Here is an 18,450-nt window from a genome sequence, read left to right on the forward strand (position 1 = left end):
CGGTCCCTAAGCCAGTTGGCCACCCACCTGACCGTGTAGGCGTCCACTCCACAGTCTGCTAGCTTCCCAATGAGGATAGGGTGCAAAACTGTGTTTTAAAGGCCTTCCTAAAGTCCAGGAAGATGACATCAGCCTCAGCTCCTGCGTCCAGGCAGTGTGTGACCTGGTCACAGAAAGCTACAAAGTTTGTCAGGCAGGATCTACCTGTGACAAACCCGTGCTGGTTTCCCCTCAGCATCGTTTCCCCTGCTGGGCCTGCACAAATGTGTTCTTTGATTATTTTCTCTAGTATTTTCCCAGAAACAGAGGTAAGACTGACTGGTCTAAAGTTACCCAGTTCATCCCTTCTCCCTTTCTCGAAAATAGGCACCAAATTGGCCCTTCTCCAGTCCTCAGGGACCTGACTGGAGCACCATGAGTGTTCAAACAGCTGTGCCAGTGACTCAGCTATGACACTGGCCAAATCTTTCAGCAACTGTGGATGGAGGTCATCCGGGCCTGCTGATTTGTATACCCATCCAGCTCTTCCAGGAGCTCCTTAACTATTTCAGAACTAACCATAGGCGGACTGGTTCCATGTGAACATCCGTCAATGATCGAGGTGGGGGAATTGGCTTGGTCAGTACTTAGAAATACTCATTGAAGAGTTCTGCTTTTTTCCCTGTGTCAACCACCAACTGTCCTCATTTGTCCTGCAGGGGCCCTATGTTGCTCTGAGCTTTCCTTTTGCCCGCTATATACCTGAAGAAGGACTTTTTATTGACCTTGATTGTTGAAGCCAGCCTGAGCTCAAGCCCTGCCTTGGCCTATCTAATTCCCTGCAATAGCGCGCCAGGGAGATATATTACTCCTTGGTGGCTGCCCCCTGCTTCCATTGCCTATACATCTCTTCCTTTGCCCCCAGACTCTCCTGGAGTTCCGTGTTCAGGCAAGGGGGCTTTTTTGCCCCCTTACCTCCTTTCCTACATAATGGGATAGACTCGTTTTGAGCCCCAAGGATCACTCCCTTGAGATACCTCCAACCTTCATGGACCCCCATTTGCTCTATATTCTTGAGTTGCATCCCTTCACTAACTAGCCTTCTAAGCTTGCTAAAGTTGGCCCTTCTGAAGTCCAACACCTTAGCCCCACTAGTTACTTTACCCACCCTTCGCTGGATAGTGAACTCGACCAAGTGATGGTCACTATCTCCCAGGCTACTGTGAACTCGCATGTCCCCAACGAGATCATCCCCTATTGCTAAGACCAGGTCAAGCAAGGCAGTACCCCTGGTGGGACTAGAACCACCTGGGTTAGGTGGAGGTCCTGCACACAGTGTAAGAACCTCCATGAGCAGCTTGTTTTGGCTGTCTGCTCCTTCCAGCAGATATCTGGGTAGTTCAGATCTCCCATGACCACCGCCTCCCTTGCCTGTGTGGCATCTGCTAGCTGTCTGGAGAATACATCATCTAGCTCTTGATCCTGTTGAGCAGGCCTGTAGTAGACCCCCCCACAACCAAGTCCTTTTCCCCTGGCCCCCCCTGGATCCTGAACCACAATGCCTCGGTGTTCCCTTCCTCCACCCCCGCCTTGATGGTGGAAGACATATACTGCTCCTTAACATAGAGTGCTACCCCCCCCACACCTTTTTTCCCCACTCTGTCACTCCTATACAACCTATACCCCTCAACTCCTACCGCCCAGTCATGTGTAGAATCCCACCATGTTTCGGTTAGTCCGACTAGGTCATACTGGGTGCTAGCAAGGCAAGAGTGTGAACTCCTCTTGCTTGTTCCCATACTCCTGGCGTTTGTATAAAGACATTTTAGTCCCCCAGTGGGGGCTCTTGGTGCCCCTGTGCCTTGATGGCGTGTGTTCCCTTTATTACTTACCTGGTGTGGTCTGGTGCCTTGTTTACGGCTAACTGACCCCTTAATACTTACCTGGTGCAATCTGGCGTCTTGTTTGTGGTTTCAAGCCTAGTTTAAAGCTCTTCAGAGATCAGCCAACCTGTGGGCGAACAGATACTTACATCTGGGAGAGAGATGAAGCTCGTCATTTCCTAGGAAGCCTCCTTACTGGGAGTGCTGGCCGTGGCTGTAGAATCCAATGCTCTCCTGAAGATACCAACTCTGGAGCTGCCGGTTGACTTCCTTGATGCAGACACCCTGGTGTCTCCGGCTGCTGCCAACCGGAAGGATGGAAGAGAATACAACCTGTGCTCCAGTCTTCTTTAGTTCTGATACTACTTCTTCCTTATGCTTATTTAAGATGTTCTGTGCTCTTAAACATGCACAGCAGTGGTTTTCAACCATTTTTCATTCGTAGACCCCTTTGGGAATTTTGAATGGAGGTGTGGACCCCTTTGAATTGTAAGTGTGGGTATTAACATACATTCGATTGATCATAGTCATCTTTTGTGGACCCTTAATACCACAGGTTTAAAATCACTGATTTACATATGTATTATGTCGTCATCTTATTTGAAGAGTCCAGGCAAGATCTGCATCCAATTCTTCCACATCTCTAAAACCTAGGAGGTAATTTTAAAAAAGTGTCTTGAAGTTAGAGAGTAATGTGGATCTGCTTAGTAGACATTAGAGAAGCTTACTCAGTACCACACCACAGAGAGATATTGAGACCACATCACCTTTCCTGGCAGGAACTGAACTTTCAGATCTCTGTCTACAAAGGTGAATAGTAGCTAGGTTTATTCTCTGTGCCAGGGTTTCAGAGCGGTACAGGAGCAAGGACAAGCATCTGTAGTACCCTGGGGTAACTACTTACATAGCTTTCTGAATTGCTAAGTTTTCTCCAATTACCTGTTAAAACAACTTGAGTTCTCTTGCATGTGGCCAGAACAGCACAATACAAGTAATGAGTAAAAAATAAGACACCCTCCTTTGGAAAACCACAAGTGTAATTTCCAAACAGCATATGGCATAACACTGAATCCTTAACACACAGAGGTACTGAATTTAAAAGGGAAGTAAAAATTACAAATACTTACGACATGTTTATCTCACAGGGGTTACTGGCCCTCTGTAAAGTGGTTAAAAAATAAATATGGTCTGGATCCAATCTCAACAAAGCTTTTATGCCAAAGGACTCATGGCATGCATTTCTGTGTGATTCGGATGCGTACGATTTTGTTTCTGTGTTGACCAATTATTCGTTAACCAGGTGTCTCATAATAATTTTTCAGTTCCTAAATGCCTTATATTACAATTGTATTCATGGGCACAATGAGCAAATATGGGAAATTATTGTATCTACATAAAATACAAAATTGTGAACAAGTCCTTATGTAGTTTTTATTGCTTTATATAAACCGAGTTAAAAGTTAGGTAAAAAATGCGTAGCCTGAAAAGGGAAAGTTAAAACTTAAGACAGAACTTCCCAGTTCTAGTGGAATAGCCAGTATAAATGAAAGAAAACATGCTAAGAACATCAAATTTCTGTCCATCACTGATTATATAGCTGTAAACAAAAGTATAAGGAATTGAAACCCACTTGTAAAAGAAAATGAGATGTGGGCTACTTGTAAAGAAGGTTTCAATATTCAACAGGATTCCAGTGAATATCCTGGTAATCCAGCATGTGAATAAATACTATCCATTGCAGAAACAGGCAATCTCCCCTGATAAAGCCAAAGCTGGATTCCACGCTTTGCTAACTTGTAAAATTTCCATGAAAAGGAAGTCTCTGCTAGTAGCATGATGTAGTATTGCAACATATCTGTTTCACACAATTCTATTTTGCTGTTTATTTTTTACTAGGCATTTGCATAGGTCATTGAAATGAAACATTCTCAAAATAAAACACACTTTCCTTCCATACAACACACCTGAAAAAAAATATGCACCTTGTTTTTGACAAGCAGAATAAAGGAAAAAAGATCTTTCCTTGTAGTAAGTGAATAGAAACAGCTAGGAAGCTGAGCCCGCCCATTGTTCTGTTCCCTATGGGTCCTGTGCAGGCTTACTTTTGCTTTTGTTTGGCAGAAGCTTAAGCAGCAGAAATTCTGTTACCATATTTCCTTGCTTATGACGTGCCCCTCAATTTCCAGCATCTGGTTTTTGGAAAAAAAGGTGTGTGTTGCATGTGAGAAAATATTCTCCTTTTTCTCTTATGTTGGTTTTGCAAGTTTTTTTTTTCCACCTCTGTTAGTGGCCTGTTGTATGACCTCAGGTAAGTTGCTTCATCTCTTTGTCTACTTCCCATCCATCCTGTGGATATATCTACATTAGCTAAAATTATTTTTACCATATAGTAAACTAACATGATGACTAATATGGTAGAATGCTAGTATGTTTAAGGCGCTTTGTAGCTTTCACACTTTTTAGCTGGTAGCAGTAAACACAAGGTAATTGTCCACACTAGGATTTTACCAAGGCTGTGTACACACATTCAAAAAACACAGGGAGAATTCTCGCATATTTGTCCCCCTGGTAGAAAAACATACCTGGAAATGTCTGAATAGACTTTTGAATGCGGAGTTCCTGAAGGGCTGAGAGCCTGCAGTGCTGACACTAAACAGCCAAGGGGATCTGTGTACACCTCTCAGCATATTCTGCAGGGCCCCTCAGTTTGCCTGGAGGCAGAATGGCATGAGGGCACAGGGGAGCTCTGATTTGCTCCCTGTGTCTCCCTGCAGTACAATCTGGGATTCTGAAGGAGACATATGCTGCTCCCTGACTGCCTGAAGCAGCAGAGTTGCTACACTCTGGGCATGTCTACACATGCAATTAATGTGCCTTAAGGTTACTGTGCATTCAGATAAGGCACAGTAAACTACACCCAGAAATGTATCTACATGTGCACTTGTGTCAGGACCAAATTTGCTCCCAATGGGAGCAGTTGAGTGCAGGGCTGTGCCAGCCCTGCTCTTCCCCACTGCAGCAGCCAGGGGGAGCTCCAGGCTCCCCTGGTGCCAGCCTCAGGTTGGCAGGGGACATGGAGGTCAGGCCTGGGCTCTGGGAAGTGGTGGGTTGTCCCAAAGTGGGGGACAGCTCCCAGCTGTGTGGAACTTGGAATCACAGTCTGGCTCAGTGGCAGTGGCTTTGGGCAATGCCCTGTGACCAAATGATAGCAGTGCCCTGAGCTCTCCCCTACTTTGCTTGCTGAGGGGACAGGGGAGCTCTCTGTCGCTGGTCCCAGTGCTACTCAGGTCCCCCCAAGAGTTGGGAGCTGACCAGCACCGGGACAAGAGAACTCTCTGTCCCCACAGCACTGGGTCAGGGACAGAATGCTTTCCTGTCCCCTCAGCCCTGCCACAGCTCACACAGTGCACACCCCAGTTGGCTTTCATTCCCGCCCATGTCTGGGGGTAGCTGGGAGCTGAGTAATGTCAAGACTAGGGGGAGCCGTGGGTTGGAGGGAGCAGGGTAAGCAGCACCAGGACCAGGGAGAGATGTGTGGGAGGGGGAGGGTAAGCAGTCTGCCCCCAGTCCCAGTGCTGCTTAACTTCTGCCCCCATGGCTTCCCCCAGTCCTGGAGCTGCTTGACTCCCCCCAGACATGGGCAGGGAGCAGGAGTCAGTTGCAGTGTGCACTGCATGGGCGACAACAGGCATGGGCAGGGAGGAGTCAACTGGGATGTGTGCGCTATGTGGGCAGCAGCAGGGCCATTGGCGATGTGTAGGGGGTGCATGTGTATCCCCTGAAATAGGCAGTGCACCCCCTGAGAGAAGCACTGCTGATGCTGCTAGCCTGTGAGTAGTTGCTGCTTGCCACCCCCACCCCTCCCTTGCCATCTGCGGGTGGTCAGCGATCACCATTGCCCACCGCCAATGCTCCAGCAGCATCTTCAGGTGGTTGCCGATTGCCGGTTGGTGCTCGCCCCCCACCCCTCGCTGCTGACGCACCTGCAGGAGCTCCCACTTCCTGTCATGCCAATGACACAACCTCTGGGGGCACGTGTCGTTCATGAGCAGAGCTGAGGGGACAGGAAAGCTGTCTGGCCCCAGCCTAGTGCTGAGGGGACAGAGAGCTCCCCTGACCTCTCAGGAAGCAAAGTGAGGGGACACCAGAGTGCTCCCATCACTCCAAGCCATCGCTGCTGAGCCGGGCTGCAATCCTTAGCTCCACACTGAAACTGGTAACAGCTTCCCCCACATGCCCTCTGTGGCCCCCTGCTGCCTAGGCTGACCAGGAGCAAATTGCTCCCCGTCAGTGTTTACATGTGTGCTACTGCACAGTAGCTAATATGCAGTTCATCTAGTACCCATATTTCTTGGTACTAGCAACTGGAGCATTAGCCTAATTTACTGTGCAGTAAGGTCCATGCATGTGTAGACAGTGGCACTTTACTTCACATTAGATTAGTCCAATGCACAGTAAGGAGTCTTGTGTAGACATGCCCATTGTCTCCCCAGGCAGGGAGGAGTACATAGGAGCAGAGCACCCTGGGATGCTGGGGGACTGTGCTATGGCTTCTTTCAGAAGAGAATGTGTAGACATTCACTCTTCCAGGAGAACCTCTCCTGAGACTGATTCAACTCTGTTGTCTTCAGGTTGTTTTTTTTTTCCTGAAGTGGCCATTTCTACTCTTGGAGAAAAATCCTGAATATCTGCAAAATGGTGGTTTCTCCTGAGAGAGCAATGGCTCTCTCAGGAGAAACTGAACATCTATATGTGGCTCAAGTTTGCTAATATGTTGTTAAAATAAAACAAAACTTTATTTTTTCTAATGAAGACCTAAATTTGTTTTGCTTCCTTAGATTGGAGGATTTTTAAGGAAGGGAAGGTGTCTGTGTTTTCCCTAATGCAGTGGGGTCCTTATCTTACTTTCAGTCTTTAAGACTCCTAGTGACAGATGCACAACTTAATAATGTAGCATGTCAAAATGTTCATGCTTCTACAGCCCACAAAGGAAAAAATACATTTAAAAAACAGCTAAGTTTACTTATGGGAAGTACGCTCTATATATACCTTCAATAGCAAGAAAATACCTTGTTATAGTGGTCTTAGCTTCTACATAATTTATTAAACAATTTCAATGACAGATTCTGTCTTTTCATAGAAACAAGCTCCATAAAACAAAATGTAGTCCTGCAGATACAGGCTGAATTCCTCATGCTCATACTGTAGCACAGAACCTTAACTGACTTAAAACACCAGTATATAGCATTGAACTGTGTGATACATTATTTTTATTTTTGGGGAAGAAGTTAATCATGTGCACCAACTGTTACCACAAGTTAAGTCTGCTGTTCTGGGGAATTACTGGCCCACAGCAAGTAGGAGGTTTTAGCAAGCTAGAAAGGTACTGAGACAGATAAAGTGCCTCCTAGTCTACATGCTGGCATTTTGCCGCCAAAATTCAGCCTCATCCTGTAGTTGCTGGCAGACAGCTCCAGAATCAAAAGTTGGAAGTTATGAGGAGTTGGCATGGCTAAGCAGCAGCTGGATAGTAGTTCTCCTGGCTTGCTGTCTTGCTAACCTTCCTCATGCCCACCAGTAGTAATGATGGGTAACAGCTGGGTTTCTTTCATTGTGAGATTCCTTCCAGTCAAATTTGATGGATCCAAGGGCTTCCCTCACAGCTAGGAAACTGAACTTTGTCGTCTTTCAGGCCTGTTTGTAAGCCCTTTATAGAAATCTATATAAGTATTAGGGCTGTGTGAAGCTTCAGTCACTGATTCGATTTGGCAGAGATTCAGTCTGATTTGGCGGCCAAATCTCCAAATCCAAATCAAATTAGAAGACCCTTTAATCTCTCCGAGTCGAATCGGAATCCTCCAAATCCATTTGGAGAGTTTCAATGATTCAGACATAAGACACCGCTTTAAATGTTTTTCTACATACCTCAAAGTACCAGGCGGCTTGTGAATGCTGAGATGCTGGGGTGGATGGAGTGTCCCATGGGAATGGGGGGGGGGTGTGTCCCAGAACACTCGGCAGCAGACCCGAAAGTGGACCAGAAGCACTTCCAGTTCACTTCCGGGTTCACTGGGGAGCATGCAGGGGGAACCCCACCCCAACTCCGCAACTGATGCCTCCTGGGTCTGGGGGGGCACCTGGGGTCCCCCTGTGGCCGATTGCTTGTGGGAGGGTCCACCCAGGGTCCTCTGGGATGCTCCATCTGCCCCACCATCTTAGTGTTCATGAGCTGCACCTGGTACCTTAAGGTAAGTAGAAAAACCATTTAAAGCTGTGTCTATGGCCGAATCACTGATTCTTTGAATCAGCATCAAATCTTCAGATTCAGATTTGGCCAAATTGAATCGGGTCAGTGATCCGAATCAACAAATTGAATCACTATCCCCAATTCGGGCCGAATCTGAATTGAATATAGCCCATTTCGCACACCCCTAATAAGTATGTAACACATAGCATTATCTATTGTAAACCTACTGTTGTGGTTCAGTAGTAGCCTCCTTGGCCACTATGCGGGAGACCTGAGTTTGATTCCCAGATGCAGATATAACAACCATTGAGGCACTCAACATCTGGACTTGGTCTGACCTTTGGATACTGTCTCAATGGCCTAAAGAGGGGATGGAAGGTCTGGGTAGCCTCCATTCCTTTATGCACCTGCCTAGGCATGTGTGTTAAAGGTCCTGGTGACCTCTTCTATGTACACCATGATCCAGAAGGATTGACAGTTGCCTAGTAATATGTCTTGTTAGTAGGCAATTGTCTACTAACAATGTGACCAATAATGATTTATTTGCTTCATCACTTAAGGAATGAAAAGCAATAACTTGTTGTTACTGATTTGGATCATTGTACTGGCATAGAGACTCATACCTGGATCAGGACCCCATTGTGCTAAGTAACATACAAACACAGACCAGCAAACAAAACACCTTTTGAATTTAATTCCAAACTGGTGTAATTGCATGGATTCATAATGTAAAGAAGTAAAAACGAGGGGTCTTACGAAGTCTGCCAGACCTGATCCCAGTGCTTGAATAGTCTCACTGACTTCTAAATGTGGGAAGGGGATGCTATTTCATGAGGCTTGTTGAAGAATCAAGTTGGCAATGCTATGAAAATTGGAGTTCCAAGTGTCAGACCTTTAAGGTTAATTTCTCCATGAAGGAGAAATCTGTGACACAAGTATGTGATTAGGCTAAGTACAGCTTGTAAATGGACACTTGTAGAGAGGTCGAACAACGCGCACACTTCTTTAATGAGTCCCAGACAAATTACAAATGCCCAGTTCCCTGGGAGCAACTTTCCCCCGATAATTGACTCTTTAGAAGGATTAAGGTAGATGGTAAATGCTCCTACTGCTTACACAGGCTCCTCCAGAAAAAAAATAGAACAAGCAATGCAGCAATCTCTCAAAGATTGAGCTGGTCGCTAGTTATGATAAAGAATGTGTAAATCTATTTATAACAGCACTAATGACAAACAACCTACATGACTCTCACATGCTTAAATCTATACCTTCCATGTGTACTTGGCACCATGGAGAGACATCCATTGTAAATGAAGTAGCTTGGGTACCAGAAGAAGAGCTGCAGTTGTGTGGCACTCTGCCCAGGCTAACTAGCCAATCTAAGCAGAAGGGTTTGCTAGCCTAAGCAAAGTGTTGAACTACACCAGTTACACTGCTTCTAATACTAGGGTTAGTTCTTTTATCTCTGAACTGCACTACATTGTGCCATGCAGGCACAACTCGTATGCACCACATTAAGTCCCAATCTAGCAAAGACTTAAAAGTATGACATTATATAACCTTATATATACTAACTACCTAGTGACTTCAGTTCATAAATACCCAAGAAAGTCTTTGTAACATAAATTTAATGTATATCTTTACCTCAACTGAACATGAGAAAACTATCTGGATATACCAGGAACAAATTAAAAGCAGATTTTGTTTCTAGTTGTGCAGGATGAGTTCTTTTTATGCTTCTTGTTTATATTTGATCAAGAGAGGCATATACTACTGACAACATAAAATGATCTACATAATCATTAACTGGTTCACCATCTGGATAAAACAAATGTAAGATGCCTCCCACTTGGATGTTATTTTAAGACCACACCCACAGGGAAATCTTGATACTTTTGCAAGGCATATTTTTAAATGCTAATGCTAAGTTTTCCACACAACACGCACTAGAAATACACATTTCAGCTCCTTGGCCATACGCATCTTTTTCTTACAAATATCCACATAGTATCACAAAGCCACCAGCAAATGCTTAGATCAAAAATTCCTTTCATGTGTTTTAGAAGCTCTGTTGTTTCCTCTCTTTCCTGAAATAGTAATAAAAACAGCATAGGGACAGTTATTATAAGCTACCTTGCACGGCGGGGTTGGGTTCTTTCATCTTCCTTACCTCTCCTGTACCAGTGATTCTCAACCAGAGTGTTGTGACACACCTGGGTGCTATGAGTTCCTGTTAAAGGCATTGCATGACACCACATGATGTTAGGACTATCAGGTGTGCAGACATCTACACATGGTTCCCAGAATAATCCCAAATTTCAAATAGGAATCCACAGTGTCAGAAAGAGCATAACAGGTAAAAATGTTTTTGAGCTCTTTGCATCAGAAGAATTGCTCTATTATTATTCCATAATGAAAAAGAAAGAATGAGAGTTAACAGCTGATGTTTTCTGAGGGGTGCTTTAAGTCTAACAAAGTTGAGAACCACTGCCCAACACTCATACTTTTCTTCAACATGGCAAAAAAGAAGCAAGATGTATTATTTTCATATGTTCTATTTGCCTTTTGACCATTACCAGTCTTCCCTGGTAACATCCAGTCCAGAGGTTTGGTTATTCCTTGGATTTTTATTGTTCCTACTGGAAATGAACAAGTAATCTTGTCATTGTTCTACCTCTCTTCCTCCACTACAAGCAACAAAATTATAAGCAAATATATCAATCTTGTTATAAACTCCTATTTGTAAGTCATTCTGTTTTCCTATTGTAAGCAGCCCTGAGCCCTTGTTGGAAAGGACAGCATTATACAGTGAATAAATAAAAATAAATCAGGCAAAATTCCTATTAAAGTCAATGACATTTTATCTAGATAAGGATTGCAAGGTTTTGGTCTTAGTCAATGAACTAAAAATTACAAGTCAAAGAAAAAAACCCCAAGATTAGAGTTATAAAATGGGTAATGTCCTTAGAAACTTACCTTTGCAAGCTGCTATATTTTTGGCTCATACATTAGAAATAACATGCTATTGCAGGAAAGCAATGAGAAGTGTGGTTTAATTGCAGTCACGTTTATTTGTAGTTTCTATACACACTTTCTAGGTAATCAAACTTCTCTGACACACCTTTGAGGGGATCACAATGAAACTGTCACTGTTTTTACTAAAAATAAATACAAGACTTAAAGTGTTGCACAGCTCTAAAATATACAAAGGCTTGGATTTAATGTAAACTTTGAAAACATTTTACAAAAGAAACCATCTTTGCAACAATTTAAAAAGTTCATATTTACAAATATTACAAAAATACAAAATGGATGCAAGTCCATAAACCATTGTCTTTTCTGCCAGCATGAACTGGTGCTAGTACCAAAATAGTTACACTGTAACCTTCTTATTTTTTTTAATCTTTATGTCATAACCTACAGTATTTCTCTAAATCTGCCACCATTGCAGCAAATGCACTCAATCACTGACCTTTGGCAAAAGCAAACATATGCATTATTTGCTACAACTATTCCATGTCCTCTATGCTGCCACAAAAAGAAAAAAAGAGAAGGGCAAAGAAAAAAATGTTATTTTCAGAATACAGTAACAGCTGTATAACTTCAAAAACCATTTCCATAACATCAGTGCAAACAACAGAGCAAGAGGTTGGAATGATGGTTCACAAGTTACCTAATGTATGTATAATACCCTGTTTCAAGATATGAATGGAATTACATTTGTCCTAAAGCTTGTCTTGAGTGCCTTAAAGACACGTACATCACTAAAGGTTTTTCCTTTTATCTGGCTCTCACACCTGTTATACTTATGAATTCTTTTCTTCATAATGGATTTATAATCCATTTTATTTGGGTTTTAATCTGTTAAATATAAAATAGAAAAAAAACCTTTGTCATAGATTTTAGATTAAACAAAATAAGTACACCTATATTTTATGTGATAGTTCTATGAGCATTACATACAGAAGGTATCTTACTACCTCATAATTCAAGTCAAAATGTTTATCTTTTAAAAAATATATATATACATGGTATCACTATGAAATTAAATGTCTAGGTTGGTAATAAAAGGTGATGTCATTAAAGTCAATTCAGCTGTTTTCTATTCAGATTTTAGAACAATGTTTTTAAAGCACATGTAAGACCTTTAAGAAGAACTGTTGCAAAAATGCTGCGGTTACAAACTAAGGAAAATGATGTAAGATGACTGAATAAGGCTGATCTGCCTGATGTATCAATTTCCTTTTACTTATGTTCTCTGAAGTATATCGCTACAGGCTTAACAAGAGCAGTTAAAAACATACACTAATGCATTTATTTCACCTGTCTTTAGATTGCTTTTCTTAACTAACCTGTTAATACAAACCAGACTTTTCCCTAAAACCTGGATCCACTTCTATATTTTAGACACTTTCAGATTTTCCTGATCATTAAACTCTTTTCCCAAGTTACTTCCCCCTTCCCTAACACACGTGCCTCCACGCACACAAATTACATCTCACATACCATTCACCGTCATACTACCCAGGAGGATTGTAGGAAACCCTGAATTATACCTATTTTTGTGGTGAATACTAGATGAAACTGGACACTGTCTAACGAGAAATAAAATCAAAATTTGTTAAGCAAATTCTATTTTGTTCAATCATTCCAAAAACATTTCATTTTTAAATAGAATTTTCCTTGCTAAAACATTTGCCTTCTTTTAAAACTCTCCGCTCTATACATTGTACGAGTAAAACCAAAAACACTAAAACTCCTTTCACACATCCCACTTCCTTATCTTCACTAACTTACATTTGAAGTCAGCTTTTCACTGATTTCTTCAGTACCAAGTACGTTCTTTCTATCATCCTCCTCATTTTGTCCTACTGCACACCACATTCCTTCTTAAATATGTTCGCTGCACTAAACCTCCCATGTTCACAATCATGTTCTATAGCAAACACTACTTACTGCTTACATTTTGAACAAACAGCTCCTGATGCTCCACTTGGCATAAGCGATGCTACACTCTTAGAAAACAGGTGTAACAAAGGAGTATCAGGCCTACCATTTTTAAACATTGGTTTTATTTTGTTCCAAAATTAAAGGTGTAAAACAACTTGTGAGTTAAGCTCATAATTACATTTTCTTTCAGCTTTAAGACAAGAAAATTCAAGTAACTTCAAGTAAATCAGCTTTTGTTTCCCTGCCTTCATTTTATCAAAGCATTTGCTCTGATTCACCTCCTCTCCCATCCCTAATCCCACTCCCCAACCCTGTTAAGCATTTCTGGTAAACCTAGACAAAACTAAGCTGTATGTGGCTGGCATAATGAACCAGAGCTTTCCCCGTTCCCAGTTTAACGATGAATATAAATAATGTGTACACATACCTATTTCCCAGCTACGTTTTTTTCACAGTGTCATTTCTGTAGATATTTAGGTAGCATGAATCTCATCAGCACAAAGAGAAAGCTTCACTGAAAACTCATTGCAGATATTTACTGATAAATCAACAGCGCTTGTTGCATGCTTATAATTTATTTGTTTTCTTTAAGAACCAGAAACTAATCATGGTTAAGTTTATAATTATCAGGTTATGACTGTGTTAAGTATCCCAATAGCCTACTAAGAATATGAAAATAAGTATTATTTCCTCATATCTAGTCTCTCTAAAGCAATCCATGTCAGAATAAAAGGCTAAGGGACACTGTCAAATGTGACTGCTTGGGCCTTTGCATTAGAAAAGCATGCTTTCCATCCAAACCAATTACCACATTAAAACTCACAGCTGTACTTTGCAATCTGCTTGTTTGGAACAAAATTTTGAAAGACAAATGGTTACTTTAAAATTAATTGCATCTTAATTATTATATTTAGTTATTCATTAACTAGCATTAAGATTTTCTGTCATTTGATGCTTAAAATTCATATTGGAGGCTCATTCTTCACACAAAGTGGTATTGGTGGACATGTAAATATGATTTTTTATATGAAAATGGTATTCACAGAATACAGTTATTACATATGACTTGTTTTGTCTTCTATAAACAAAGTTGTTTTGCCATAAATCATTTGCCACATGTCCACTTTTTTGATAATTCTATTTACAAACTTTTATCAAAAATATGGTATTTACATATGTTTTATTAATTTCTTTTAAATTTTGTTTCGGTTCATTTTAGAGTAGAAAAATACCAATCCTCAAGAGCAATTCATTTTTTTCCCTAGGGAAGCACTACAAGGAGGGAGGGTTTTTGTTCCTAGATGGGCAAACGTTGCAGGAAAAAAAAGGCATTTTTAATTATATGAAAACTGGAATACTTTTGAAATCTACAGCAACAACTGAAATGAGTGGAATGAAGCAAAGACAGCAGTAAACAGAGGAGTCATAGCATATCATTCTACTTTTAGAAAATGCAAAGAAATAAATAGCTACAGCTCTAATCTTCTGTTTTCCCAGCACAAATATTTATAATCATTGATATTGCCCTGCAATTTTTTTTGACTGCTACAGAGTTGGCCTACTAAGTTCACATCCTTACATAACCCAAATGGATTCAGAGTTTACATGTTTCACAGTCAACAGTGCAGCCCTGGAGCTGGTGAAGCCTATGCTGAACTCTGAGAAGATCGATCATCATGAGGGCTGCCATCTGAATTCTCAGTTTCTCCTTCTGAGATAGCTTGCATCGGCGTGTTGTACAGCCTACAGCGTACACTGTAGCGACTGCTGCTGGCTGCAGGAGGTGCCCGTGAGCGCCCTATTCTTGAAGAAGCTGACATAGAAAAGCTCTTGGAGGAAAAACCTTCTGCATTAACTCTAGGGGAGCAAGGAGAAAGGGGGGATAATGCTTCAGAACCTGGTGATGCCTGGGGAGACTCATCAGTGCTTTGAGGGGACTCCACAATTAGCTCACCAGGAGACTTGGGCAAAATAGGGCTCTTTAGTATCTCAGTGGCTGACATCCTATAACTAGAATCAGATCGACTGCCCTTTTTAAGGAGCAGGAGCTTAAACTCCTCATTAGATGTGTTAGATTTTTTGGCATTGTAAATAAGACCAGGAGACCTCTGACTGCTTGTTGGGGTTCCCATATTGTTGGGGGTTGGCACACTGCTGGCGGGTGATATGCTGCTGGCAAGTGACTGGCTGCTAGTGGCAGATGAAGCTCTCAATTTGTTTCTTGCAGCGAGCTCTCCAGAATCTTTTCTTCCAAGAACTTTTCTTTTTGATCTGTTGAAAGAAAAAAGGAACATTTTAGGTAATTAACATGAAATGATATTTAGTGGTGATATAGATCTTTAAAGATTTGTAACACAGCCTGATTAACAGTTAAATCCTTCTAATACCCTACCAACTACTTACTAAAATAACTTTAATCAGTATGTTGTTATCACACTACATTAAGCATTAGGTTACAGGGAATAATTAAAGTCCATCCCAACCTCACTCAGTTCTGGAAGGGCCAATCCATATGGTTTACACATGAAACATTTTCTGTACAGTTGGAACGAGGATTGGACAATGCAACAAGAGGTGGCATTCTTCTTTCTTTTGGCCCCCATTTTCCAGCCATGTCCACCAAATCACTTGCAGAACTAAAGGGATACTTTGGTACTAGATTCAGATAATGATGTATACGTCTTCTTAGGTTAAATTATATATTCTTACCTGCTTGTCATCCACTGAAACTGACATTAGAAGGCAGCAATTATATTTTAGTTATAGAAAATTTTAACTAAAAATATCTGATAATGGGAGGATTGCCTTCTAGGTTTCAATGCCACAGCCATCATCAAACAATAAAGTTGGTAGGCAGAATACAAAAACACAATAGTGAACATTTTGCTCAGGAGATATATATCTTAACAACTATTAACAATGAATGACACCAATTGTAGCTGTAAAGCCTTCTATACATTCCATAGATATTCACTTTATTGAGCAACAATACACAGCTATTATACTAAAGCAATCTGTATAAGTCCCCTTTCAAAAACTTAACACAATAGAATACATAAGTTGGTTTCAGTATGAAGGGCAAGGAGATAAAATATTTCAAGAAAGGGCCAATAATTGTCACACAGCTGTCATCCCAAAAGAGGTTCTGCAGGAGTCTTCGTAGGGAAAAAAAATTCCAGTCACAGTGGTTTGAAAAAAAAATCTGTAGTTTATTTTTTAAACAATTCCCATGTCTTTGGCTCATGGCAAAAGCAGCATTTATAAACATAAACTAACCTTCTGACACAATTTGACCTTCTGACTCTAGCCACCAGGATGAATCAGATGTGAGGAGTGGGAAGCCAAGGGAAAACATGACAAGGCACAAATTGAGCAATATGTAGGGTTGGGGGCATCAAAGGCCTGAGGAGGCATGGACTGTAGTTAGGACTCTGGGTAACTTGAAGCCAGGTTGCTGAACTGGGGAGCTCTGGAGAAGGAGAGAGGAAGGATACTGATAGAATGGAAATGGAGATGAAAAAAGGTGGAAGAGTACAGAGGGGTCATGGAACAGGGCAAGAGAGAAAGCAAGGATGGTGGTGCAGGGAAGGCATATATAATTTGTGTACAGGATACAAGGGCCAAGGGAAAGAAGGAAAGAAAGGCCATTTTAAAGTTTTCCATGTGAATAAAACTATATAATCTCCTCCTTTCCCACCACTGTTCACTACCCCAGTATCCAAATTGGACATAACTTTGCATGCACCTTCTGTGGACTTGGGAAGGTCCCTTGGAAGAGGGACCCTCTGTTTTAATAGGCCTCAAGCTCTGAAGCAGAACTGCCCTCCTGTAACACTTATACACCCATTCAATTTAAGTTCCTAACTATCACTGAAAAAATAAAAATATTTTTAAAGAGTTAAGGTTGAAGATATGCTTTGATGGAACCCAGGTAATACCCAGACTATCAGGGTGCATTTTCTTTTCTTTTTTAAATATCCAGTACATCTTTAATAACAACAACTACTTTCAAGTCTAGAAATAAATGGTTAAGGAATGAAGGCAGTCCTTCATTGCCCCATAATCCTTCATCACATACTGTAGTGCCAGTATAGCCAAACAAACCAAATGTTTAAATACATCCCTGGTTGGCCAAGCACTGGAACAGGTGCTTGAAGTTGGGAACCCCAACTGGGGTAGTGTCAAGATTTTGGCTTCTTGTGTGCATTGTGTGGTGATGGTTCTAGTGGTGTTGGGTGTGACTCTGGGAGGAATAAAAGGCATTTTGTGTTAAGGTATGGACACGCAAACAAATTACTGCAAGAGATAGGTGGAGGTGATATGGATTTACATTAGCTCATCAGCTGCTCTGCAATAACTGTCCATGTGCATGCTCTTCTCCTCTTGTAAATGAAAGTCAACTGATGGCAGCTTAGCCTTCAGTGAAACGGGACTAAAAAAAACAGCTTCCATTTACAGTGGGCTAAAAGCCTACATGTGCTTGGCTATACTGGCAGCCTACTGGCACCCATATACAGCAGGTGACATACAGTAAATTCCTCCCCACTTTTACCTTACAGTAACTTGTTCATGTGTTAAGCCCTTAGATGCCTTAGCTTCCCATTTCCTTCCTCTTGTGATTTGATGTCAGGCAGCATTATTGTGTACTAAACTCCATGGTGCACCCTCGTGGCTGGGAGCTCAATCAGTTGCAGGCTCCAAACCATGAGGGCACACCTGGCCACAAGTTCAATTAACGGCATCATAGGAACCAACCACAAAGTTATTACACATTTTTATGGAATAATTTTCTGGCTTATTCCTTCTTTTATGACACCACTAATTGTTTTCTCATTTGGCTTGGTTACAACTTAAGAAGTGACTAACTGATTAATAGGGCTGTGCGAAATTCCAGCAGCCGTGTCGCTTTGGAGGTGTTTCGGCCCGTTTCAGCGCCCAAAACACCAAATCTAAAACAAAACGGAAGGCTCTGAAACACATCCAAAACTAAATGAAACCATCTGAAACATTTCAGATGTTTCAGAACGTTTTGGAGGTAGGCTTGCAGGGAAACAGAAACTCAGAAGAGGGAGGGGGAAGTGGGAGGGAAGGGCTGCTTTGATATTGACTGTAGCTGGCCAGTGTCTGCGATCTGTCCCTGAGGTCCCTTCCAAACCCAGTGCTCGGGGGGGGCGGGCAGCCTGCCTTCATCCCACACACAGATCTGGGGTCCCGCACACCCCAGGAGGAGTCTGGCACAGCTGCGCAGCCCTCCCGAGGGGTGCAGGCCCCCTGGATCTGTATGCAGGATGACAGCATGCTACCGCTGCTGACTGGGGCCAGTACCAGCACCCAGGTCTGCTTGGCGCAGCCCATGCTGGCCGCCAGAAAGAACCCAGTGCTGGTGCTGGC

At 42.1% G+C, this 18,450-nt stretch overlaps 1 protein-coding gene across 3 annotated transcripts in view; it reads right to left on the reverse strand.

The window, feature by feature from the left end:
- Positions 1–11,162: 11,162 nt before the first annotated feature.
- Positions 11,163–18,450, reverse strand: part of NHS (NHS actin remodeling regulator) — a 120,351-nt gene continuing 113,063 nt past the window's right edge. For 2 of the 3 annotated variants that reach the window (XM_025201099.1, XM_025201100.1), the window contains exon 9: positions 11,163–15,330. In XM_025201099.1, coding sequence (XP_025056884.1) covers positions 14,706–15,330 — 625 coding nt within the window. In that variant the 3' untranslated portion in view covers positions 11,163–14,705. Of the gene's footprint in view, positions 15,331–16,335; positions 16,529–18,450 lie in introns of all 3 variants that reach the window. The other variant, XR_003093446.1, reaches the window with a different exon arrangement.

This window comes from Alligator sinensis, unplaced genomic scaffold (assembly GCF_000455745.1).
Source record: "Alligator sinensis unplaced genomic scaffold, ASM45574v1 scaffold583_1, whole genome shotgun sequence".
Taxonomy (NCBI): Eukaryota; Metazoa; Chordata; order Crocodylia; family Alligatoridae; genus Alligator; species Alligator sinensis.